This window comes from Hordeum vulgare, chromosome 5H (assembly GCF_904849725.1).
Source record: "Hordeum vulgare subsp. vulgare chromosome 5H, MorexV3_pseudomolecules_assembly, whole genome shotgun sequence".
Classification (NCBI taxonomy): domain Eukaryota; kingdom Viridiplantae; phylum Streptophyta; class Magnoliopsida; order Poales; family Poaceae; genus Hordeum; species Hordeum vulgare.
Window position 1 is genome coordinate 235,803,586 of NC_058522.1, and position 26,778 is coordinate 235,830,363.

A 26,778-nucleotide genomic window follows, 5' to 3' on the forward strand; every position below is an offset into this window, starting at 1 on the left:
GGCACGCCCTTGAAACTGCCCTGGATGCATGCCATCTCTTCCTTTATGACGTTCCTGGTCCTCCCGTGCTTTCGGTGTATCTTTTGACTTCCCATACAAGCCCAGGAAGCCTAGAATATTCACGCAAAGATTCTTCGTCAGGTGCATCACGTCGATTGCCGAGCGGACCTCATGGACTTCCCAGTAGGGTAGCTTCCAAAATATAGATTTTTTTTCTTCCACATGGGTACGCGCTTATCAGGGCCATTAGGAACAGGTTGGCTGCCAGGACCCTTTTCAAAGATTACTTTTAAATCTTTGACCATATCAAATACTTCAGCACCAGTACGGATGACAGGCTTCCCCCGGGGTTCTGCCTTGCCATTGAAATGCTTGCCTTTTTTCTTTAAGGGATGCTTGGGCGGAAGAAAACGACGATTGTACGGATACACATTCTTCCTACAGTTGTCGAGATATATACTTTCTGTCTGATCCAAACAGTGCGTGCATACATTGTATCCCTTGTTTGAGTGTCCTGAAATGTTACTAAGAGCAGGCCAATCATTGATGGTTACGAAAAGCAACGCTCGAAGGTCAAATTCCTCTTGTTTGTGCTCGTCCCACACACGTACACCTGGTTTGGCCCACAGCTGTAAAAGTTCATCAACTAATGGCCTTAGGTACACATCAATATCGTTGCCGGGTTGCTTTGGACCTTGTATAAGCACTGGCATCATAATGAACTTCCGCTTCATGCACAACCAAGGAGGAAGGTCGTAGATACATAGAGTAACGGGCCAGGTGCTGTGACTGCAACTCTGCTCCCCAAAAGGATTCATGCCATCTGTACTCAGACCTAACCATAAGTTCCTTGCGTCAGCTGCAAATCTCGGGAACTCTCTCTCGATTTTTCTCCACTGTCGACCATCAGCGGTGTGCCTCAACTTATCGTCTTTCATACGATCTTCCATGTGCCATCGCAACAACTTCGCATGATCTTTATTTCTGAATAGACGTTTCAACCGTGGTATTATAGGAGCATACCACATCACCTTGGCAGGAACCCTCTTCCTGGGTGGCTCGCCCTCAATATCACCAGGGTCATCTTTTCTGATCTTATACCGCAATGCAGTGCATATCTGGCATTTTTCCATATTCTCGTACTTCTCACCGTGATAGAGGATGCGGTCATTAGGGCATGCATGTATCTTCTGCACGTCTAATCCTAGAGGGCAGACAAGCTTCTTTGCTTCGTACGTGCTGGCGGGCAATTCGTTCTTTCTTGGAAGCATCTTCTTCATCAGTACCAGCAACTTTTCGAATGACAAGTCAGTCACACCGGTCTCTGCCTTCCACTTCAGCAATTCCAGTGTGCTACCCAGCTTCTTCTGGCCATCTTCACAAGTTGGGTACAACAATTTGTTGTGGTCCTGTAACATCTGCTCGAACTGCAACCTCTCCTTTTCTGTGTCGCAACCTCGCCGTGCATCAGAAATGACCCGGCCAAGATCATCAGCGGGCTCATCTGGTTCCCGTTCTTCATCCTGATCTTCTTCTTCATTGTCTTCCATTACGGTATCAGCATACTCAGGGAACATAGATCGGTAGTTGTCATCATCGTTCTCTTCTTCTTCATCGTCGTCTTCCATCATAACCCCTCTTTCTCCGTGCTTGGTCCAAACATTATAGCCCGACATAAAATCGGACCGAAGCAGGTGGCTCTAAATGACTCTTGAGGAAGTGTAATCCTTCTCATTCCGACATTCAACACATGGACAAAACATATAGCCACCACCATGCTTGTTCGCATTGGCTGCATCTCGAAAAGAATGCACAACTTCTCTGTAAGCGGTTGTTTGTCGATCACCGTACATCCATGGATGGCTCATCTGTGTTATACGACAGTATACCAAATACAATCACGATCCTAAAAATTAGTACCGCAAGGTCTAAACGAGGAAATTTAGTTGGTAACCTTTTAGAATAAGTAGAAATAAAGAGGAAGAGGTTTAAGCGTGGCTCAGGCATCTCATATCGTAGCTGTGTTCGGTGAACTGAAGCGGCATCGCTCTAACACACATTTGAACAAACACCTCTAGTGCATCAAAAAAAGTGGAGAGCAAGCACCCACCCACAATCCTCCATCCAAGAAAAATGCAAGGAAGAGGGGAGAGGGGGGTTGTGCTATATATAGGCAGAGGACTTTAGTCCCGGTTTGAGACACAAACCGGGACTAAAGGTGGCGCACATGCGGGCTGCCCACCGCGTAGCCCTTTAGTCCCGGTTTGGGACACGAACCGGGACTAAAGGCTCCTTACGGGCCGGGACTAAAGCCTCGAGGGAGGCATTGAGAATTGAGGCGACGTGGTCGGGCCTTTAGTCCCGGCCCAGAGGCAGGCCGGGACTAAAGGGTCCAGGCCAAAGGCCTGTTTTCCACTAGTGATTCCCACGCACCAAATGCTTGCCCTCGCCCCCCCTCCCCCCGAAGAAAACCCTGAAGCAGCTCGAGAAGATTCAGCGTGGGTTCCTCTGGGCCGGACGCCAGGCCGCCCACGGAGGGCACTGCCACGTGAACTGGCGCCGGGTATGCCGGCCGATCTAGTATGGTGGCCTGGGAGTCCAAGACCTCGACCGCACGGGGAGGACCGATGGCTCCTCGGCCTATCCATCCGCGAGCACGCGCCCACGCTGTACATGTGCATCCCCAAAAATCGCAGGAATTCCCGGACGGTGGCGGAGGGCATCCACGACAATGCTTGGGCGCGGGACATCCGCGGCATCCTTGGCCTCCAGGAGATTGGGCAGTATCTCCAACTCTGGATGCTGGTGTCTCGCGCCACCCTTTCCCCTGAGCCGGACAAGCTTACCTGGAAATGGACGACAAATGGCAGCTACACAGCTAGGTCCTGCTACCAGGCCACCTTCCAGGGATCTATCGCTTGCCGCTCTTGGAAGCTGATCTGGAAGAGTTGGGCCCTGCCGAAGGTCAGATTCTTCCACTGGCTCGCCAGCCAGGACCGTTCTTGGACTACGGAGCGCCTCGCCCGCCATGGCCTCACACACCACTCTCGATGCCTCTTATGCGATCAAGAGCCGGAATCCATGCAACACCTGCTGCTCGCATGCCCATTCGCGAAGCAGACCTGGCACGGAATCATGTCCTGGCTGCGTCTCCCGACTCCGGTGCCTGACCAGGACGCCACGCTCCACGACTGGTGGCTGCGGGCTCGCGATGCTACGCCCCCTGCTCCGCAAAGCGCTGGCCTCCGTAGCGCTTCTGGTTCCTTGGATGATCTGAAAGCATAGAAATGCGTGCGTATTCGACCATGTAACCCCATAGTCGAGCTAGACGCTGCGATCAAGGACGAGTCCAGGAATTGGGCTAAGGCAGGAGCCAAAGGGCTTAGAGTCACCTGCCATCCTCCTGAGACGTCCATTGATTCACTGGTAACACCACTGTACTGGCCTCTTAGGAGGATGTTCTCCCCCCCTCCCTTTTCAATGCAATGAAACGCAAAGGCTTTTTGCGTTTTCTCGAAAAAAGTAAGGAGTAGAATACGGAGAAAAAGAAAGAAGGAGAAAGAATAACAATAACAATAACAATAAGAATGAGTAGAATATGAAGGAAAAGAAAAAAGCATAAGCATAAGAATAAGAATAAGGAGTAGAATATGGAGCAAAGGAAAAAAAAGAATAAGGAGTAGAATATGGAGAAAAAGAAAGAAGAGGAAGAAAAAATAAGAATAAGAATGATTAGAATATGGAGAAAAGAAAAAAAGAAGAAGAAAGAATAAGAATAAGAACCAAGAATGAGTAGAGTATGGAGAAAAAGAAAGAAGACGAAGAAAGAATAAGAATAAGAATGAGTAGAATATGGAGAAAAATAAGGAAGACATATGAAATAAGAATAACGAATAGAATATGGAGAAAAAAAGAATTAGAATAAGGAGTAGAATATGGAGAAAAAGAAAGAAGACGAAGAAAGAATAAGAATAAGAATAAGAATAAAAATGGGTAGAATATGAAGAAAAGAATAAGAATAAGAATAAGGATGAGTAGAATATGGAGAAAAAGAAAGAAGAAGTAGAATAAGGAGTAGAATATGGAGAACAAAAAAAGAATAATAATAAGAATAAGGAGTAGAATATGGAGAAAAAGAAAAATAAGAAAGAATAAGAATAAGAATAAAAGGACTAGAATATGGAGGAAAAAGGAAGAAGAAAGAACAAGAATAAGAATAAAAATGAGTAGAATACGGAGAAAAATAAGAAGGAGAAAGAATAAGAATAAGAATGAGTAGAATATGGACAGAAAAAAAGAAGAAAGAATAAGAATAAGAAGGAGTAGAATTTGGAGAAAAAGAAAGAAGAAGAAGAAGAAAGAATAAGGAGTACAATTTGCACAAAAAGAAAGAAGAAGAATAAGGAGTAGGATATGGAGAGAAAGAAAGAAGATGAAGAAATATTAGGAGTAGAATACAGAGAAAAAGAAAGAATAAGAATACGAAAAAGAATGAGTAGAAGATGGAGAAAAAGAAAGAAGACGAAGAAATAATAAGAATAAGAATAAGAATGAGTAGAATATGGAGAAAAAGAAAGAAGAAGAACTAGAATAAGGAGTAGAATATGGAGAACAAAAAAATAAGAATAAAAATAAGGAGTAGAATATGGAGAAAAAGAAAAAGAAGAAAGAATAAGAATAAGAGTAAAAAGGAGTAGAATACGGAGAAAAAGAAAGAAGAAGAAAGAATAAGAATACGAATAAGAATGATTAGAATTTGGAGGAAAAAGAAAAAATAAGAATAAAGAATAAGAATAAGAATAAGAATGAGTAGAATATGGAGAAAAAGAAAGAAGATGAAGAAAGAATAAGAATAAAAATGAGTAGAATATCAAAAAACAGAAAGAAGACGAATAAGAATAAGGAGTAGGATATGGAGAAAAGGAAGAAAAAGAAAGAATAAGAATAAGAATAAGAATGAGTAGAATACGGAGAAAAAGAAATAATAAGAAGAAAGGATAAGAATAAGAATAAGAATGAGTAGAATATGGATAAAAATAAAGATCAACAAAAAATAAGAATAAGGAGTAGAATATGGAGAAAAAGAAATAAGAATAAAAATAAGGAGTAGAATATGGAGAAAAAGAAAAGAAGAAAAAATAATAAAAATAAGAATAAAAAACAGTAGAATATGGAAAAAAAGAAAAAAGAAGAAGAAACAATAAGAATACGAATAAGAAAAAAAAAGAAGTAGAATATGGAGAAAAAGAAAAAAAGAAAAAGGAAGAACGAAAATAAGAATAAGGAGTAGAATATGGAGAAAAAGAAAAAAGAATAAGAAAGAATAAGAATAAGAATAAGAAGTAGAATTAGGAGAAAATGAAAGGAGAAAGAATAAGAATAAGAATGAGTAGAATATGAAGGAAAAAAAGAAAAAAAAATAAGAATAAGAATAAGAATGAGTAGAATACGGAGAAAAAAAAAGAAAAGAGAAAGAATAAGAATAAAAATGAGTAGAATATGAAAAAAGAGAAAAAGATGAAAGAATAAGAACAAGAATAAGGAGTAGAATATGAAGAAAAAAAGAAAAAGAAAAAATAAGAATAAAAACAAGGAATAGATTTTGGAGAAAAAGAAAGAAAAAGGAGAAACAACCATAATAAGAATAAGAATGAGAATAAGAATAATTATGAGTAGAATATGGAGGAAAAGAGAAAAGAAACAGAATAAGAATGAGTAGAATATGAGGAAAAGGCAAGAAAAAGAAGAAAGAATAAAAATAAAAATAAGAATGAGTAGAATATAGAGAAAAAGAAAGAAGACCAATAAGAAGGCGTTGAATCTGAAGAAAAAGAACAAAAAAGAAGAAAGAATAAGAACAAGAATAAGAAGTATGATATGAAAAAAGAAAAAGAAGAAGAAAGATTAAGAATAAGAATAAAAAAAGGAGTAGAATTTGGAGAAAAAGAAAGAAGAAGAAGAAAGAATAACAATAAGAATAAGAATCTGTAGAATATGAGAAAACAAATACCAAGGAAAATTATGAATAAGAATGAGAATGAGTAAAATATGGAGAAAAACAAAGAAGACGAAGAAATAACAAGAATAAGAATAAGGAGAATATAGAGAAAAAAAGAAAAAGAAAGAAAAAAAAGTAAAAATAAGGAGTTGAATATGGAAAAAAAAATAAGATTAAGGAAAAAAAGTTGTAGAATATTGAGAAAAAGAAAGAATAAGAAGAATACGAATAAGAATAAAAACGAAAATAATATGAAAAAAAGAAATAACAAGAAGAAAGAATAAGAATAAGGAGTAGAATATGGAGAAAAAAAGGACAAGAAAAAAAATAAGAATAAGAATATGAATCAGTAGGATATGGAGAAATAGAAAGAAGAAGAAAGATTAAGAAGAATAAAAAGGAATAGAATACGAAGAAAAAAATAAGTAGAATATGAAGAAAAAAGAAAAAAGAAGAAGAAAGAATAAGAAAAAAAAGAGTAGAATATGAAGAATAAGAAAGAAGAAGTATAAGAATAAAAAGGAGTGGAATATGGAGAGAAAAAAAGAAGAAAAAGGATAAGAAGGGATAGAATATGGAGAAAAAGAAAGAAGAAGAAATAATAAGAATAAGTAGGATATGGACAAAAGAAGAAGAAGAAAGAATAAGAATAAGGAGAAGAATATGGAGAAAAAGAAAGAAGATGAAGAAAGAATAAGAAGTAGAATATGAAGAAAAAGAAAGAAGAAGAAGAAGAAGAAGAAGAAGAAGAAGAAGAAAGAAGAAGAATAAGGAGTAGAATATGGAAAAAAGAAAGAGGAAGAAGAATAAGAATAGAAAAAGAAAAATATGAAGAAAAAGAAAAATAAGAAAAAGGAATATGACTAAGAATAAGAGTGAGTACAATATGGATAAAAAGAAAAAAGACGAAGAAAGAATAAGAATAACAATAACAATAAGGAGTTGAAGATGGAGAAAAGAAAAGAAGAAAAAGAAGAAGAAATAAGAATGAGTAGAATATGGAGAGAGAAAATAAAAAGAAGAAAGAATAAGAATAAAAAGGAGTAAAATATGGAGAAAAATAAAAAGGAGTAGAATATGGAGAAAAAGAAAATAGAGAAAAAGAAAGAATAAGAATAAGAAAAAAAAGAATATGGAGAAAAAGAAAGAAGAGGAAAGGACGAATAACAATAAGAACAAGAATAAAAATGAGTAGAATACGGAGAAAAAGAAAGGAGAAAGAATAAGATTAAGGAGTAGAATACGAAGAAAAAAAAAGAAGAATAAAGAATAAGAATGAATAGAATATGGAGAAAAAAAAGACGAAGAAAGAATAAGAATAAGAAGGACAAGAATATGAAGAAAAAGAAATAAGAAGAAGAAATAATAAGAATAAAAACAAGGAGTAGAATATGGAGAAAAAGAAAGATAGAAAAAGAAAGAAGAAGAAGAAAGAATAAGAATAAGGAGTAGAATATGACGAAAAAGAAAGAAGAAGAAGAAGAAAGAATAAGAATAAGTAGTAGAATATGGAAAAAAACAAGAAGAAGGAAAAAGAATTAAAAAAATAAGAATAAGTAGAATATGGAGAAATAGAAAGAAGAGAAAAAGGAAGAATAAGAATAAGAAGGAATAAGAATAAGTAGTAGAAAATGAAGAAAAAGAAAGAAGAAGAAAAAAGAATGAGAATAAGAATGAGTAGAATACGGAGAAAAGGAAAGAAGAAGAAAGAATAAGAATAAGAATGAGTATAATACGAAGAAAAGAAAGAAAAAGGAAGAACGAAAATAAGAATAAGGAGTAGAATATGGAGAAAAAGAAAAAAGAATAAGAAAGAATAAGAATAAGAATAAGAAGTAGAATTAGGAGAAAGAATAAGAATAAGAATGAGTAGAATATGAAGGAAAAAAAGAAAAAAGAATAATAATAAGAATAACAATGAGTAGAATATGGAGAAAAAAAAGAAAAAGAGAAAGAATAAGAATAAAAATGAGTAGAATATGAAAAAAGAGAAAAAGATGAAAGAATAAGAACAAGAATAAGGAGTAGAATATGAAGAAAAAAAGAAAAAGAAAAAATAAGAATAAAAACAAGGAATAGATTTTGGAGAAAAAGAAAGAAAAAGGAGAAAGAACCATAATAAGAATAAGAATGAGAATAAGAATAATTATGAGTAGAATATGAAGGAAAAGAGAAAAGAAACAGAATAAGAATGAGTAGAATATGAGGAAAAGACAAGAAAAAGAAGAAAGAATAAAAATAAGAATAAGAATGAGTAGAATATAGAGAAAAAGAAAGAAGACCAATAAGAAGGCGTTGAATATGAAGAAAAAGAAAGAAAAAGAAGAAAGAATAAGAACAAGAATAAGAAGTATGATATGAAAAAAGAAAAATATGGAGAAAAAGAAAAAGAATAAGGAGTAGGATATGGAGAAAAGGAAGAAAAAGAAAGAATAAGAATAAGAATAAGAATGAGTAGAATACGGAGAAAAAGAAATAATAAGAAGAAAGGATAAGAATAAGAATAAGAATGAGTAGAATATGGATAAAAATAAAGATCAACAAAAAATAAGAATAAGGAGTAGAATATGGAGAAAAAGAAATAAGAATAAAAATAAGGAGTAGAATATGGAGAAAAAGAAAAGAAGAAAAAAGAATAAAAATAAGAATAAAAAACAGTAGAATATGGAAAAAAAGAAAAAAGAAGAAGAAACAATAAGAATACGAATAAGAAAAAAAAGAAGTAGAATATGGAGAAAAAGAAAAAAAGAAAAAGGAAGAACGAAAATAAGAATAAGGAGTAGAATATGGAGAAAAAGAAAAAAGAATAAGAAAGAATAAGAATAAGAATAAGAAGTAGAATTAGGAGAAAATGAAAGGAGAAAGAATAAGAATAAGAATGAGTAGAATATGAAGGAAAAAAAGAAAAAAGAATAATAATAAGAATAAGAATGAGTAGAATACGGAGAAAAAAAGAAAAAGAGAAAGAATAAGAATAAAAATGAGTAGAATATGAAAAAAGAGAAAAAGATGAAAGAATAAGAACAAGAATAAGGAGTAGAATATGAAGAAAAAAAGAAAAAGAAAAAATAAGAATAAAAACAAGGAATAGATTTTGGAGAAAAAGAAAGAAAAAGGAGAAAGAACCATAATAAGAATAAGAATAATTATGAGTAGAATATGAAGGAAAAGAGAAAAGAAACAGAATAAGAATGAGTAGAATATGAGGAAAAGACAAGAAAAAGAAGAAAGAATAAAAATAAGAATAAGAATGAGTAGAATATAGAGAAAAAGAAAGAAGACCAATAAGAAGGCGTTGAATATGAAGAAAAAGAAAGAAAAAGAAGAAAGAATAAGAACAAGAATAAGAAGTATGATATGAAAAAAGAAAAATATGGAGAAAAAGAAAAATAAGAAAAAGGAATATGACTAAGAATAAGAGTGAGTACAATATGGATAAAAATAAAAAAGACGAAGAAAGAATAAGAATAACAACAACAATAAGGAGTTGAAGATGGAGAAAAGAAAAGAAGAAAAAATAAGAATGAGTAGAATATGGAGAGAGAAAATAAAAAGAAGAAAGAATAAGAATAAAAAGGAGTAAAATATGGAGAAAAATAAAAAATAAGAATAAAAATAAAAAGGAGTAGAATATGGAGAAAAAGAAAATAGAGAAAAAGAAAGAATAAGAATAAGAAAAAGAAGAATATGGAGAAAAAGAAAGAAGAGGAAAGGACGAATAACAATAAGAACAAGAATAAAAATGAGTAGAATACGGAGAAAAAGAAAGGAGAAAGAATAAGATTAAGGAGTAGAATACGAAGAAAAAAAAGAAGAAGAATAAAGAATAAGAATGAATAGAATATGGAGAAAAAAAAGACGAAGAAAGAATAAGTATAAGAAGGACAAGAAAATGAAGAAAAAGAAATAAGAAGAAGAAATAATAAGAATAAAAACAAGGAGTAGAATATGGAGAAAAAGAAAGATAAAAAAAAAAGAAGAAGAAAGAATAAGAATAAGGAGTAGAATATGACGAAAAAGAAAGAAGAAGAAGAAGAAAGAATAAGAATAAGTAGTAGAATATGGGAAAAAACAAGAAGAAGGAAAAAGAATTAAAAAAATAAGAATAAGTAGAATATGGAGAAATAGAAAGAAGAGAAAAAGGAAGAATAAGAATAAGAAGGAATAAGAATAAGTAGTAGAAAATGGAGAAAAAGAAAGAAGAAGAAAAAAGAATAAGAATAAGAATGAGTAGAATACAGAGAAAAGGAAAGAAGAAGAAAGAATAAGAATAAGAATGAGTATAATACGAAGAAAAGAAAGAAGGAAAAAGACTAAGAATAACAATAAAAATGAATAGAATATACGAAGAAAGAGAAAGGGAAAAGAAAGAATAAGAATAACAATGAGGAGTAGAATATGAAAAGAAAGAATAAGAATAACAATAAGGAGTAGAATATGTATAATATGGAGAAAAAGAAAGAAGAAGAAAAAATAAGAATAAGACTGTGTAGAATATGGAGAAAAGAAAGAAAAGAAGAAAGAATAAAAATAAGAATAAGTAGTAGAATATGTAGAAAAAGAAAGAATAAGAAACAAAATAAAAAGAAAGAACAACAAATAAAGAATGAGTACAATATGAAGAAAAAGAAAAAAAAATAAGAATAAGGAGTACATTATGAAAAAAGAAGAAGAATAAGGAATAGAATATTAAGAAAAAGAAAGAAGAAAAAGAAAGAACAAGAATCACGAGGAGAATATGAAGGGAAAAAAAGAAGAAGAAAAAAGAATAAGAGTAAGGAATAGAATATAGATAAAAAGAGAAGAAGAAAAAATGAAAATAAGAATGAGTAGAATACAAAGAAAAACAAAGAAGGAAAAGATTAAGAAATAAGAATAAGAATGAATAGAATATGCAGAAAAGGAAAAAAAAGAAAAAGAAAGAAAAAGAATAAGGAGTAGAATATGAAGAGAAAAAAAAAAGAAAGAAAGAATAAAATACGGAGTAGAATATGGAAAAAAAGAAATAAAGAAAAGGGAAGAAATAAGAATAGGGAAGAAATAAGAATATGAATAAGAATAAATATAATATAAAGAAAAAAAGGAAGAAGAAAAAATAAGAATGAGTAGAATATGAAGGAAAAGAAAGAAGAATAAAGAAGAAGAAAGAATAAGAATAATGAGTAGAATATGAAAAAAAGAATAAGAATAAGGATGTATAGAATATGAAAAAAAAGAATAAGAATAAGAAGAGTAGAATACGAAAAAAAAGAAAGAAAAAGAAAGAATAAGAATGAGTAGAATAAGGAGAAAAGGAAAGAAGAAGAATAAGAAGTAGAATATCAAGAAAAAGAAAGAAGAAGAAAGAATAAAAATCAGGAGTAGAACATGAAAAAAAAGAAGAAAAAGACAGAAAGAATAAGAATAAAAAAGAGTAGAATATGGAAAAAATAAAAAAATAAAAATAAGGATTAAAATATGGAGAAAAAGCAAGAAAAGAAAAATAAAGAATAAGAATAAGAAATAGTAGAATATGAAGAAAAAGAAAGAACAAAAAGAAAAAAATAAGAATAAGAATAAGGAGTAGAATATGGAGAAAAAGAAAAAATAAGGTTAAGAATCAGTAGAATATGGAGAAAAAGAAAAAATAAGGTTAAGAATAAAAATGAGTAGAATATGGATAAAAAGAAAAAAAAAGAAATAATAAGAATAAAAATATGAAGAAAAAGAAAGAAGACGAAGAAAGAATAAGAATAAGAATAAGAAATAGAAGATGAAGAAAAAAGAAGAAGAAAAAAGAATAAGAATAAGGAGTAGAATATGGAGAAAAAAAGAATAAAAAGAATAAAAATAAAATGAGTAGAATATGGATAAAAAGAAAGAAGAGAAGAAAGAATAAAAATAAGGAGTAGAATATGAAGAAAAAAAGAAAAAATAAGAATATGGAGAATATGAAGAAATAGAAAGAAGAGAAAAACAAAGAATAAGAATAAGAAGGGTAGAATATGGAGAAAAAGAAAGAAGAAGAAAGAATAAAAATAAGGAGTACATATGGAGAAAAGGAAAGAAGAAAGAATAACAATAACAATAAGGAGTAGAATTTGGAGAAAAAAAGAAAACGAGAAAGAATAAGAATAAGAATGAGTAGAATACAGAGAGAAAAAAGGAGGAGAAAGACTAAGAATGAGTAGAATATGGAGAGAAAGAAAGAAGAATAAAAAGGAGTGGAATATGAAGAAAAAGAAAGAAGGAGAAAGACTAAGAATGAGTAGAATATGGAAAAAAAGAAAGAAGAAGAAAGAGTAAGAATAAAAATGAAAAAGAGTATAATATGGAGAAAAAGAAAGAAGAGAAAAAGTACTAATTAATCCTTATTTGTGTCATTATTGAGCTAACGTAGGTAATTATGTCATTTTGAAGCTAACTAAGCTTACTATGTCATTTTGAAGAAAAATAAGGTAAGTGTAGGTCATTATTGAGCTAACCTGGGTAATTATGTCTTTTTTGAGCTAACTAAGCTTATTATGTCACTAGCAAAAAAGCCCGTGCGTTGCATCGGAAGAGAAAATAACACACGCTTTGAATGTAATATATTTTCACATGGCATCACATTTGTGTTGTCGACGATGGCCTCAGTGCTCACACAACGAAAACGCGTTTGAATGTACAATCACTCGGAATAAGATGAGAAATATGTTGTTTCTCTCCATGAAATTTTCCAAAGGTGTGCATGTGTGGTTAACAATGTTTTCTTTCCTCTCAATTTGATTTTAATTTAATGGATATTTATTGCAATTCGTATGGTCGTCGGAAAGAGAGGAAAAAAGACCGTGCACTACAGATTAAGTTTGCACCAAATATAATATTTAAGAAGTATTCAACAGCTAAAAATAACATCCTATTTAGATTGTACACGTTTTTTCAATCAAATTTCATATATAACATGTTAAAATCGGAGTTACGGTTTAAAAGACATGGATAATTTTGTTTTAGATAAAATATGGATTGATTAACTAAAAAGTCAGGGTTTTAAAACAAAAAAACGTTTCGGCTGACTTAAATAGGGAGGGCAGGTTGATTACCTGAAACATCAGGGAGTTTTCTGTAAAATGCAAAAAAACGGTTCGGCTCAGACTAAAAGATGGACCGCGGGTTGATTATCTAAAACTGTGAGGACTTTTCTACAAAACGACAAAAAACAGTTCTTTCTGACTTAAAGTTGGACCGCGGGTTAATTAACTGAAACTGCGAGGGCTTTTTTGCAAAATGACCGACGATGGACAACAGAAGCGCTGCGCGCTTTATTATTAGGGGAGATTTTGGACGAAACAAAGCGAAGTATAGGTGTTGAACCGGTATGGGCCCAAACCCATCCTTGACCTTATCTCTTAGGGCCCGAGCCCATCTGGAGGGAGTGACCTAAAAGCAGGCATCCAGCCCTCACGTTCCCAGTCCCAGCCGCCACAGGAAAGACTACTTGTGAGCGCACGAGACAGCAGCTCGACCAAGTGCCTCTCTCTCGGGACAACATGGTATCAGACCAGGCTCAGGGTGCGGGTGCGGCGGCTTAGTCGCTCGCCGACAAGGTGGCGAGGTCCGGCGGGGCCAGGTGCGACGAGGGACGGCTATGTGCTGGGTGTGCGTGCGCGCGAGTCGGCGGCGATGTGACGCGGCGGGGCGGTCGGGAGCTGCGTGGCCAGGGATCGGCGCGGATCTGAGCGAGCCTCTCGCGCGAGAGGCTGCGAGGAGGACGGGGCGGTGGCTGGAACTGGTTCTTGCGGCCCTGGACGATCTCCGTTCTGCTGTGTTTCGAGAGGAGGAAGGAGGGTAGTTGCATCTGGGGCAATTGTTGTTGTTGTTTGCCTAAGGAGTAGATCGCAGCTGTTGGTGCTGCTGGGGGGAGAAGGAAGAGGTGCTATGTGTTGTTGTTGTTGCGTGCTCTGCTAAGCTGTTGTGCTCTCACTGCTGCGGCTGGTGGTGTGTTGTTTTGCTGGAGAAGGGTGCGGCTATATGCCGATGGATAGTGTTGATCTGTTGTGCTCACTACTGTTGTTTGCATAGGAAGGAGGAAGAGGTTGTTGTTGCTGCTAGTCAGGGGGGTGAGCTGCTGCTGATTGCTGAAGAAAGAAGGCTAGTTGAGTCATATATTATTATTATATTATTATTATTATTATTATTAGGTATAGATATAGATAGGAATAGGAATCCATTCATATAAATCAAAAGGTTTCATAGTATTTTTTTTCTTTGAAAACCCTATGCTATGAAATTCTTATAATATTCCTGCAAACCAAAGAAGCCTTGATTGTCTAGTCTCGTTGGCATCGGAATGGAGCACACGGGCAATGGCCACACGGACACGGAGACGGAGCGCCAGCAAACGGAACGGAAGATAGGAGCCTTGCCCTTGCTTGATCATGGGCGACGTGGGACGCCTCTCCGCCGCTCGAACTCAAAAAACTTTTCACGCTTCGCTGGTCACCCCCGCCTACTGCCTCTGCCGCGCGTCGACGTCTCCGATCCCCCCAGCCTTATCCATGCACGCGCGCTAGCCCGAACCCAAGCACCGCACCGCCGCTCCCAGCTGCCCCTGGCCGGCGGCCGTGCCCCGCTCGATGGAACGCCACTCCTAATCTAACCCGAGCTCCCTCCCTCAGCCAGCGTTCGGAGCCGATGCCGCTCGCCGGCATTGCCCTCGCGCCTCTCCTCGTATCCCCTCTCTCGCCTCCCTCTCCCTGTGCCCGTGGCAGCGTTGCAGTCTCCGCAGAGCCCCGGGGAAGGCGCCGCGCGCTACGGCGGGTGCGGTGCTCGGCTGCAGTGGCGTCCGGCGGAGGCGGTGACGCCGGTGAGTTGTCACGCGCCACGCTGCTCTGGAGGGCCGCCAAGCTGCCCATCTACTCCGTGGCGCTCGTGCCGCTCACCGTGAGTTCCCCGCGGCTGCAAATTCCTCCCTCCCCATGACCCCGTTCGGTGCAGGCCCTTGCCAATGCTTAACCCTGCAATTCAGGATTGTAACCTGTTAGCATGCAAATCAGAATGAGCATTGGATCATTGATCGCAGCTAATTGCAACAACAAGCCAAACTGGAAGATCACACAACATTTGGTGGTTTGCAACTACAATCACCATACACATTTGCTTTGCATTGACGGTTGCTTGCACCTACAGGTAGGGGCTGCTGCTGCTTACAACCACGCGGGGCTGTTCTTCGCCAGGCGCTACTTCGGCCTCTTGGCAGCTGCCGTCCTCGTGATCACCTGGCTCAATCTGAGGTAAAACTCGCGTACAGTACAAAAACATGCAACATTCATGACCCTGTTCAACCACTCATTCCCCTGCTACGGGTTTACTGTATTTTTTACTCTACTGCAGCAAGAACATACAACATACATTCTGCTTATATCAAAAGCATTGTTCAACCATTCAGACATTCCCCTGTTCTGGACTTAACTGTGTTTTGACCCACTCTGCTGCAGCAATGACGTTTACGATTCAGATACCGGTGCTGATAAGAACAAGAAAGAATATGTCGTCAACATTGTTGGCAGGTACTGCTCTTTTCCATTACCGGGCAGTAGTAACATCCTACATGCTTGCATACTTGTATTCAGGAATGAAACATTTTACAGTGTCATCTGATGTGCAGTCGAGCAGTGACACAGTATGCAGCGAACCTTTCTCTTCTGCCCGGGTTTGGAGGGCTATTTTGGGCCTTTGCTGAAGCAGGGGACGTCAGGTTCATGGTGTTGGTGCTATGTGCAATCCTTTGCGGCTATGTTTATCAGGTAAAATATCGTACTCTTCTTCCTGGAACATCTGTGCGTCTTTATGTTGTGTAATCTGTATCATGAGTCATGACACAATATATTTGGCCTTTGGTTATAAATTATTGGTTCTCCTATAAAACCGCGTGGCGCGTTTCAGTACTTAACCGTATTTCGCTTAGTAGTGTTTAACATTCTCTTTAATGTCTATCATGTAGATTTTCGCAGTGCCTGCCGTTCCGATTAAGTTATCGTGGCCTAGGCGAACCATTAAGTTATCATGATACAATATATTAGTCTTTTGGTGATAAACTTTGGGTTCTCATATCTAAAACGGCTGGTGCATTTTAGTGCTTAATTGTATTTCACTTACTTTGTGTATTTCAGTTAATCTGGCAGAATGAAGTTGTGCTTTAATGTCTATATCACATTCTCTTTAATGTCTATCATGTGCATTTTCACAATGCCCGCCGTTCCGATTGAGTTATGGTGGCCTAGGCGAACCATTGTGTTTTGCTGCATTTGGCCCATTGGCTACATCAGCTTTCTACTTCTCAAACAGCAGCATAAGCATTTCAAGGTACACCCTAGAACAACACGGGTGTCCTCGTGCCGCTCCTTCCCCGGACGACGCTCGAGACCTCCGTCGCCGGAGTGGTGGGCGGCCTGTGGGCGCTGGCTGGCCTCCGGCAGGCGTCCGTGTACGTGCACGTCGGCCACGAGCTCGCGCTGAACGTCTCCAAGTCGCCGCACCTCAAGGACTCTCCCGCCGGGTGGGGTCTCATAACCTAGAGCTGTGCTTGCACCCGCTCGACGGCCATGAGACCGCCGCCGGCGCGTTCCGGCAGGACGGTGCGCCGCGGGGAGACGTGGCGCTGGTGAATCTCCTGCGGGTTCAGGCTGGTGCGGTACTTCTCCGTGAGCACCCAGTAGCCGCCCTCCCGCTGCTCCACCCACGGCTCCAGCCGCTCCGCCGGGACGGCCGAGGCAGACGGAGATGCGGACGACGACGACGACGGCACAGAGACAGCCGCGCATTGGACGGGGCGGGCGTGGCTGGGGCCCCGCGAGCTCCAGCTCGACGGACCTCAAGCTGTCGCCGGATTCGGCCGGGAAACGGAGGGAACCGTCCATCCCCGACCTACGGTTGTTCCTGCCTCGCCGGCAGGCCGCCCCACGATGCCACCGCGCCGCCTGTCACCTCGCCGGTGCTGGAGATGGAGCGTCTGGATAAGATTAGATAAAGGATCGCGATCAAATGTAGGGGGCTTTTTGAAACAATGAAACGTCTTCTCATATCCACTTAGGAAGGGACTGCGGGTTGATTTCAACAAAATAGAAGGTTTTTTTTGTAAAAGTGCCATGACGGACGGCAGAAGCGCTCCGCGCTTTATTATTAGGGAAGATGTATTCTTTGTCGTCTGTTTTTCCTTTATTTTGCCGTTAGCGCATTCTTTGCCATGTGCTTTTTCTTTACTTTGCCGTTAGTTGTTTTTTGTCTCCGCTTTTCCTTTATTTTGTCATTAGTTATTCTTTATCGTCTTCTTTTCCTTTATTTTATTGTTAGTTGTTCTTTCTCGTCTGCAGCAAATAGTAAAGTAAATTTAGTTTTTAACGTTCACCTCGACGAAATGTTGACGATAAAATGGTCGACTAACAACAAATTGTCTTCCAATAATGAATGGGAATATGAAGAATGGATCGTTCCTAAACTGAAAGCAGAGGGATGGTTCGTAAGTGTCACGGGAAGTGATGACATGCATCTGGATTGAGCAAGAAAAATAGTAGTAAGATGTGTTGTTTGTAACCAAACTAATGACATGGCATACGTTATGAAGTGGACTCTATGCATATTAAGAAGTTCATTGCTTAATTGGATGTAGTGGGATATTGAGTTGGACACTTTGTGTCACACCCAAAAAATTAATCATATTTTCATAAATTAAAATATTACCTAGAATAAAAAAATTGAGAAAATAAATTTCTCCACGACTTTTTTCAAAGTCTCTTTTCAAAAACTTTTCTTTTCAAGTGGCCCTTTTAAAGATCATTTAGTGCTTGAGTCCTTATTTGAGATCATGTTTATTCCTTATTTAATTAAAGAGGGATATTCTTTTAAATCTGACCATGATTGTTTTAAATCTTAATTTCTGATTTTTCCATTGATTTTAGAACCACTCCTATTTCTGCAATTATATAGTTCTCCCCAAGTAGTAGTTTTTAAAAATTATGTTACGACTTAAGTGCTTGCATCAAAACATTTCTATTCCACTGATAAATTCATTGGAGATCCTTTTTATAAATATTTTCCCAAATTTTCACTCATTCAAAAAATGGTTTTAAATTTCTTTAAGGGACTATTTTACACCACAACCTTTTGATAACCTCCTTTAAAAATTCTACAAAAAATTGTAGGTGACATGTGATGTCCGTGGAGCAATTTTATGCAAAACATATCCAAGTGTTTTAGATAATTTGAGCATAACATCCTCTTTTCTACTCTGATCCAGTTGGTGTTTTGAACTACAACCACGGTATTTAATCTTTCAAAGATTATGTAAAAATCTGGAGATATCAAGGATTGCATGAGTTTCACTTTTATGCAAAAACCCAACTTGGTGCTTTGGAAAAATTTAGCAAAACAACCATTTTTCTATTCTGGTCCAGTTTGATGATTTGTAGTGCAGGCTCTATTTTAATTGCTCCAATGCGCGTGAGATTTTTACTGTTGGTTGTTCACCCTACCAAACCCTTAAGTCCAATATTTTTGCACCATTGGATGATTTTAAATGCATTGGATAATAGCCTCAACCTACTATCCATATTTTTTTTCTCTTAAAATTGCATTACCAAGTTTTGCTTTTCACCAAACTAACTTTACCATCATAACTAACACCTAAGGAGACCTTGATGTGCAAATTGTTGTTGGCAGCAAAGCCCACTTGATGCCACTGGCAAACTGTGGAGCACCTTGTGTGCATAGGCAGATTTGACTTTGCTTTTGATTTGCATTGAGGAGTTGTTCTAGTGACCAAACCAACATGTCTCTTAGCTTCCTTTTACCCCATAGCTTGGTCCTAGTTAGTCTCATTGGCATCGGAGTGGTCTAGCCCGCGTTGGCATTTCGTCGAGCACCCTGGGTGCGTGTCTAGAGCGCGCACAGAGCACGTATATTGCATGGCAGCACCCTGATAACCCACAAGTATAAGGGATCGCAACAGTTTTTAAGGGTAGAGTATTCAACCCAAATTTATTGATTCGACTCAAGGGGAGCCAAAGAATATCCTCGAGTATTAGCACCTGAGTTGTCAATTCAACCACACCTCAAAAACTTAATATCTGCACCAAAGTATTTAGTAACAAACTAGTAAACCTGACAGTAGCAGTTTTGTAGTGATTGTAACAATAGAAACAAAAAAGTAACTTAGCAAAGATCAATAGGTGGAAAGCTCGTAGTGTAGGATCGAAAGTATGTCTAGAGGGGGTGATTAGACTACTTGACAAGATTAAAAAAATTGCTTTTTCCCAATTTTACTTGAGATGCAGCTACGGCAGTTATGACAAGTCAAGTACACCCTACACATGTAGTTCTAATAATATAGCAACGGAAAGTAAACACATGCAAGTGTAAAGTAGAGGAGTAAGGTAGGGAAATCAAACGCATGAGGTTGAAACGGCAATTTTTGGCATGGTTCTGATAGGTGGAGATATCGTACGTCCATGTTAGTGAAGACTTCAACCCACGGAGGGTAACGGTTGCGAGAGTCCACACAGGGATCCACCCACAAGGGGTCCACAAAAAAGCAGCCTTGTCTATTCCACCACGGCTTACGTCCACACAGGATTAGCCTCACTCACGGTAGATCTTCATGAGGTAGCGATCTCCTTGCCCTTACAAACATCTTGGTTCAATTCCACAACACACAGTAGGAGGCGCCCAAGCGACACTTAACCAATCTAGGAGGCACCACCCTCCAAAAGGTAATAAATGTGGTAGATCAATGAACTCCTTGCTCTTGTGCTTCTAAAGATAGTCTCCTCAACACAAATCACTCTATCACAAAATATGCATGGGTAGGAGAGGTTGATTTGGTGGAAAGCAGTTTGGGGAGGCTAGAGATCAAGTTTCAAAGGATTGGATTGGAATATATTGGTCTCAACACACGAGTAGGGGGTTCTCTCTCAGAAAATGGATCTGGAAATGAAGTGTGTGTTCTGAGTGCTTCTCCCACGAATGAGAGGTGGGTGAAGGGGTATATATAGGCAGCATCCAAAATCCAACCGTTACACGCAAAAGTGCAAACTCGGTGACACCGAAGTGGACAACTCGGTGGTACCGACTAGTACTAAAAGTGTGAACTTTGAATCTCGGTGAGACCGATATATAGAAATCGATGGCACCGAAAAGGTGACTAACGGTCGGATGACCAAACTCGGTGGCACCAATACTCAAACTCGGAAAATTAGATTTTGTGTATCTTGGCAACAGAATGTTGGTCACACCAAAGTCGGTAGCACCGATGCAGTTTTGGTTGCACCGATTTGGTGGAAATGGCTAGGGTTCTGTTTGCGGTTCAAACTCGGTGGGTCCGAGGTGGTAATGTTGGTTACACCGAATTTGTGAGTGTGGAACGTGACAGAGTGGATATGTGGGAAAAATGACTGAGTGTTTTGATGGCTAACTTTGAGCATTTCAGTAGTCAGTTCATTTTACTACCTCGCCCCCTTTTAATATTATTGGCTTTCATATGGACTCAAAAGTGATTTCTCACAAATATAAAGTGAAGAGTCTTCTAGCATGAAGCTTGAGCCAATATTGTTCCTTTCTTGAATCCAGGGGTGTCTCCACATAAACCTTAAGCCATAACATCTTTTGAACTTTTCTCAAATATACTTGGAAAACACATTAGTCGAGTGATGCATATGTTGTAATCAATTATCAAAACCACCCTAGGGAGCAATTGTGTTTTCACGTAGGCAATGGATCGATGATGGATAATTATGTCGGATGGCATTCATCATGCAACAATCATAACAGAGGGTGATATAGAACTAGCTCCAATTCATCAATATAATGTAGGCATGTGTTCCATATATAGTCATACGTGCTTATGGAAAAGAACTTGTATGGCATCTTTTGTCCTACCCTCCCGTGGCAGCAGGGTCCTAATGGAAACTAAGGGATATTAATGACTCCTTTTAATAGAGAACCAGACCAAAGCATTATCACTTAGTGAATACATAAACTCTTCAAAATATGGTAATCACCGAAAAGAATCCCAGTTATTGTCACCGTGGGGATGCGGATCATAACTCGTAATAGGTGTCTATAACTTGCAAGACAGGATCATGAACACATATATATTCATGAAAACATAAAAGGTTTAGATCTGAAATCATGGCACTCGGGGCCTAGTGACAAGCATTAAGCATAGCAAAGTCATAGCAACATCAATCACACAACATAATGGATACTAGGGATCAAACCCTAACAAAACTAGCTCGATTACATGATAAATGATACATCCATTTTGCATCATGCTTTTATATCAATATTTATTGCATTATGGGCTGTTATTACACATTATGGTACAATATTTATGCCTTTTCGCTCTTATTTTACAAGATTTACATGAAGAGGGAGAATGCCAGCAGCTGGAATTCTGGACTGGAAAAGGAGAAAGTCTGAGACACATACTCTGCACAGCTCCAAAAGTCCTGAAAAGTTACGGAGAATTGTTTTGGAATATAAAAAATAATGAGAGAAAGAATTACCGGAGGGGACCCAGCAGGAGGTCACAAGCAAGGGGCGCGACCTACCCCCTGGTCGCGCCCCTCCAGTCTTGTGGGCCCCCTAACAGGCCTCCGATGCCCATCTTCTGTTATATGAAGGGTTTTGACGTGTAAAAAATCATATCAGAGCTTTCGGGACGCAGCACCGCCGTCTCGAGGCAGAACTTCGTCAGAACCAATCTAGAGCTCCGGCGGAGCTATTCCGCTGGCGAAACTACCCTCCCGGAGGGGAAAATCGAAGCCATCGTCATCACCAACAATCCTCTCATCAAGAGGGGGTCAATCTCCATCAACATATTCATCAACACCATCTCCTCTCCAAACCCTAGTTCATCTCTTGTATCCGATCTTTGTCTCAAAACCTCAGATTGGTACCTGTGGGTTGTTAGTAGTGTTGATTACTCCTTGTAGTTGATGCTAGTTGGTTTATTTGGTGGAAGATCATATGTTCAGATCCTTAATGATTATTAATACTCCTCTGATTATGAACATGAATATGCTTTGTGATTAGTTACGTTTGTTCCTAAGGACATGGGATAAGTCTTGTTATAAGTAATCATGTGAATTTGGTATTCATTCGATATTTTGATAAGATATATGTCGGCTCTTCTCTAATTGTGTCATGTGAACGTCGACTACATGACACTTCACCATTATTTGGGCCTAGAGGAAGGCATTGGGAAGTAATAAGTAGATGATGGGTTGCCAGAGTGACAGAAGCTTAAACCCTAGTTTATGCGTTGCTTCGTAAGGGGCTGATTTGGATCCATAGGTTTAATGCTATGGTTAGATTTATCTTAATTCTTCTTTCATAGTTGTGGATGATTGCGAGAGAGGTTAATCATAAGTGGGATGTTTGTCCAAGTAAGGGCAGCACCCAAGCACCGGTCCACCCACATATCAAATTATAAAAGTAGCGAAAGTGAATCATATGAGCATGATGAAAACTAGCTTGACATAAAATCCCATGTGTCCTCGGGAGCGCTTTTCTTTATATAAGAGTTTGTCCATGCTTGTCCTTTGATACAAAAAGGATTGGGCCACCTTTCTGCACCTTTGTTACAATTGTTACTTGTTACCCGTTACAAAATACCTTATCACAAAACTATATGTCACCGATAATTTCAGTGCTTGCAGAGAATACCTTACTGAAAACCGCTTGTCATTTCCTTCTGCTCCTCGTTGGGTTCGACACTCTTCCTTATCGAAAGTACTACGATAGATCCCCTACACTTGTGGGTCATCAAGACTCTTTTCTAGCGCCTTTGCCGGGGAGTGAAGCGCCTTTGGTAAGTGGAACTTGATAAGGAAAAATTTATATACTGTGCTAAAATTTACTGTCACTTGTCACTATGGAAAATAATCCTATGAGGGGCTTGTTCGGGGTATCTTCACCCCGACCAGAAGCACAAAGAGATGCCCCTCAACCTGCTGCACCTACTGAAAATATTTATTATGAAATTCCTTCACGTATGATAGAAAACTCCTAGCTAATCCTTATGCACGAGATGGAACACTACATCGTGATTTGCACCTAAACTACGTGGATGAAGTTTTTGGATTATTTAAGCTTGGAGGTCTGCTCGAGGATGATGTCAAGAAGAAGGTATTTCCTTTATCTTTGAAGGAAAAGGCGTTGACATGGTATAGGCTATGTGATGATATTGGATCATGGAACTACGGGCGATTGAAATTGGAATTTCATCAGAAGTTTTATCCTATGCATCTAGTTCATCGTGATCGGAAATATATTTATATATTTTGGCCTCGTGAAGGAGAAAGAATTGCTCAAGCTTGGGGGTGGCTTAAGTCAATGTTATATTCATGCCCCAATCATGAGCTCCCAAGAGAAATTATTATTTAGAATTTTTATGCTCGGCTCTCTCATAATGATCAATCCATGCTCGACACTTCTTGTGTTGGTTGCTTTATGAAGAAAGATATTGAATTCAAATGGGACTTATTGGAAAGAATTAGACTCAACTCTAAATATTTGGAACTCGGCGAAGGTAATGAGTCAGGTTGTTAGAGCATATTTCTCCGTATGTGGTTTTGGTAATTAATGACAATCCATATGGACTAATGGTTGCCTTAAGTTATATTTATAGGATTTGTCCATAGACACTTCTTGAAGTCCATCTGTTGGGTTCAAGGAGTTTATATGATGACCAAGGTGGTATTCAAGGTATTATCCAAAGAATAGTCATAGAGACACAAGGTTGATCAAGAACGTCAGACAAAGAGTAAATCAAGATGATCAACACACAAAGCGTACAAGATGTACCGAGAGGGATCAAGTGATCCCATGGTATGGTAAGCATTGTCCATTACGTGTTTGTGTACTAACCCATGGTCTTCGTGAGAATTGTATGTGGGGTTAGGTGTGTTTTCATGGGCTTGCGTCTAGAGGAAGATCTCATACAACCCATGAAGGATGACGTCAAGTGGTGATCGTCATCAAGATTGCGGCGTGCAAGTTCAAGTGGATTAGCACGAAGATATCATGCTTGGAGTTTGCCGTTCATTGTGGTGGCAATGGACTTGTGAAGATATGCTGAAGAGAGGCTCACCCATGTTGTGTATGGGGGAGCAATCGACTAGTCTTCATCAAGCCAACGCAATCAAGAAGGTTGTCCATCTTGAGGAAGCCAAGATCATCATCATCTAGCTCAAGAGGACGAGGTGCAAGGTATAGGTTCGCCCTTGATAGGTTTTCTGTTTTAGGATAGATTGTCGTACTGTCAAGGGGGCTCTCAAGTGAGTAGCTTGATCATATCGTTCGTTGAGAGCTCAAACCATTTGCATCCTTGCATCATACTTCTTGGTTCTTGTTGGGTGTTTATCTTTGTGAGTTTTATATCTTATGGTCATCTTCATGACAAGCTCGAGTTCATCGAAAACAGAGTCCACATGCATCTACTATGATGTTTTCGATGTTGGGAGTTTCTACCGGTCTTATTCGGAGAAGGGTTCTCACCATTTTCTTATGGGCCTTTTCTCACTTGCTTCTTATTGATATTTCTATCAAGATTGTGTTAGCCCATGTCGTTAGCTTTCCAACAAAATTGGTTTCATTGAATTCGGAGTCTCTATGTGAAAGTTAGAGCAGTTTCACTATCTAGAGGTAGTACCGCCAGGGTCTAGAGGTAGTACCGCCAGGGTCTAGAGGTAGTACCGCCAGGGCTAGAGGTAGTACCGCCAGGGTCTAGAGGTAGTACCGCCAGGGCTAGAGCTAGTACCGCCAAGGTCTTAGTACCGCAAGGGTCTAGAGGTAGTACCGCCAGGGCTAGCGGTAGTACCGCTGTGCTCGGGTTGTAAGTGGGGGTAACGGTCTGATTTCTTCCCCCACTATATAAAGGAGGTTTTCTTCCCCCTTGGTCTTTTCTTATCTGTTGAGCTCGTGTTCTTCCCCCATTGTTGACCTTCTTAGAGCTTGCTAACTCTCAATCCCTCCAATGATTCTTGCTAGTTCTTGAGGGAAAAGAGAGAGGAGATCTAGATCCACATCTCCACCAATCACTTTCTCCTCTATGTGAGGGGAACCCATTGGATCTAGATCTTGGAGTTCTTTGTGAGCTCCTTGTTCTTCCTCTCATATTTCTCCATAGCTTTTACTGTTGTGGAGGGATTTGCGTGTGAGGGACTTGACCACTTCGTGTGTTCTTGCCATTGCATTAGTTGCATCGGTTTGAGTTCTCCACGGTGATAAGTGGAAGTGAGAAGTTGATAAGCTTATTAACCTTTGGTACTTAGTACCCTAGAGATTGTTCTTTGTGGATGCTTTGGCATCCTAGAAGCTTGGTGGTGTCTCGGAGCTCAATCATTGTGGTGTAAAGCTCCGGGCAAGCGTCGGGGTCTCCAATTAGGTTGTGGAGATTGCCCCGTGCAATTTGTACGGGTACCGGTGACCGCCCCCAAGGGTTGCCGTTTGTACGGGTTCGGTGACCGCCCTCAAGGGTCCCTTGGTGGAATCACGACATCTTGCATTATGTGAGGGCGTGAGGAGATTACGGTGGCCTTAGTGGCATCTTGGGGAGCATTGTGCCTCCACACCGCTCCAACGGAGATTAGCATCCGCAAGGGTGTGAACTTCGGGATACATCATCGTCTCCGCGTGCCTCGGTTATCTCTTACGCGAACCCTTTACTCATGCACTTTACTTTGTGATAGCCATATTGTTTATTGTCATATATCTTGCTATCACTTAGTTGTTTATCTTGCTTAGCATAAGTTGTTGGTGCACATAGGCGAGCCTAGTTGTTTTAGGTTTTGTGCTTGAGAAATTAAATGTTAGTTTTATTCCGCATTTGTTCAAGCCTAAACCATAATTATTTTAAAGCGCCTATTCACCCCCCTATAGGAGACATCCACGTCCTTTCACAGGTATAAGCCTTAAGTTTGATTGTGTTAAATCCTTTATAGGCACCGATGCTTTTCATGATTTTAGAAGTAAATATGGACTTGGCTTTGAGGTAGTAGCTTCGTTTTGTGAATATTTTGCTACTCATGTTGATCTCACCAAGGAGGAGTGGTTTAAATATCATCCTCCCATTGAAGTTAAAGTGGTAGAACCTATTAAAGTTGAAGAATAAACTACTATTTATAATGTTGATCCTGTTATTCCTACTGCTTATATTGAGAAACCACCCTTTCCTCTTAGGATAAAGGAACATGTTAAAGCTTCAACTGTGGTTCATAAGAGTTGTGCTAGAACACCTATACCTCCTAAACAAATTAAAGTAGAACCTAATATTGCTATGGTTATCTTGGTTGATAATATTGATGGACAAGTCATCCACTTCTGTGATGAAGCCGCTAGAATTGCTTGACCTCATACTAAAGGTAAACATAGACCTATTGTTGGCGTGCCTGTTGTTTCTATTAAAATAGGAGATCATTGTTATCATGGTTTATGTGATGTGGGTGATAGTGTGAATGCAATTCCCTTTACCTTATACCAAGAAATTATGAATGATATTGCACGAGCTAAATTAGAGGAAATTGATGTTACCATCAAGCTTGCTAGTAGAGATACTATTTCACCAATTGGGATTGTTAGGATTGTTAGAGATGTTGAAATCTTGTGTGGGAAAATAAAGCATCCTACTGATTTTCTTGTTCTTGGTTCCCCACAAGATGATTTTTGTCCCATTATATTCGGTAGACCCTTCTTGAATACTGTTAATGCTAAGATTTATTGTGAAAAAGAAACGGTTATTGTAAGTTTTGGGGATGCATCTCATG

General features: G+C 38.5%; 1 protein-coding gene across 1 annotated transcript; it reads left to right on the forward strand.

Annotated features, from left to right (window-relative positions):
* Window positions 1-14,604: 14,604 nt before the first annotated feature.
* LOC123396543 lies at window positions 14,605-16,985 on the forward strand. The gene is made up of 5 exons (XM_045091454.1): window positions 14,605-14,899; window positions 15,146-15,249; window positions 15,454-15,525; window positions 15,624-15,759; window positions 16,203-16,985. Exons 1-5 carry the CDS (start codon window positions 14,651-14,653, stop codon window positions 16,983-16,985), a joined length of 1,344 nt encoding a protein of 447 aa, XP_044947389.1. The 5' UTR covers window positions 14,605-14,650.
* The last annotated feature ends 9,793 nt before the right edge of the window (window positions 16,986-26,778 follow it).

Bases quoted from the DNA above. Each gene is read 5' to 3' on its own strand.
- LOC123396543 (XM_045091454.1), top strand. From the start codon at position 14,651: ATGCCGCTCGCCGGCATTGCCCTCGCGCCTCTCCTCGTATCCCCTCTC. The intron at 15,250-15,453 runs GTAAAACTCGCG...ACTCTGCTGCAG, and splicing joins ATCACCTGGCTCAATCTGAG to CAATGACGTTTACGATTCAG. The intron at 15,760-16,202 runs CAGGTAAAATAT...TGTGCATTTTCA, and splicing joins TCCTTTGCGGCTATGTTTAT to CAATGCCCGCCGTTCCGATT.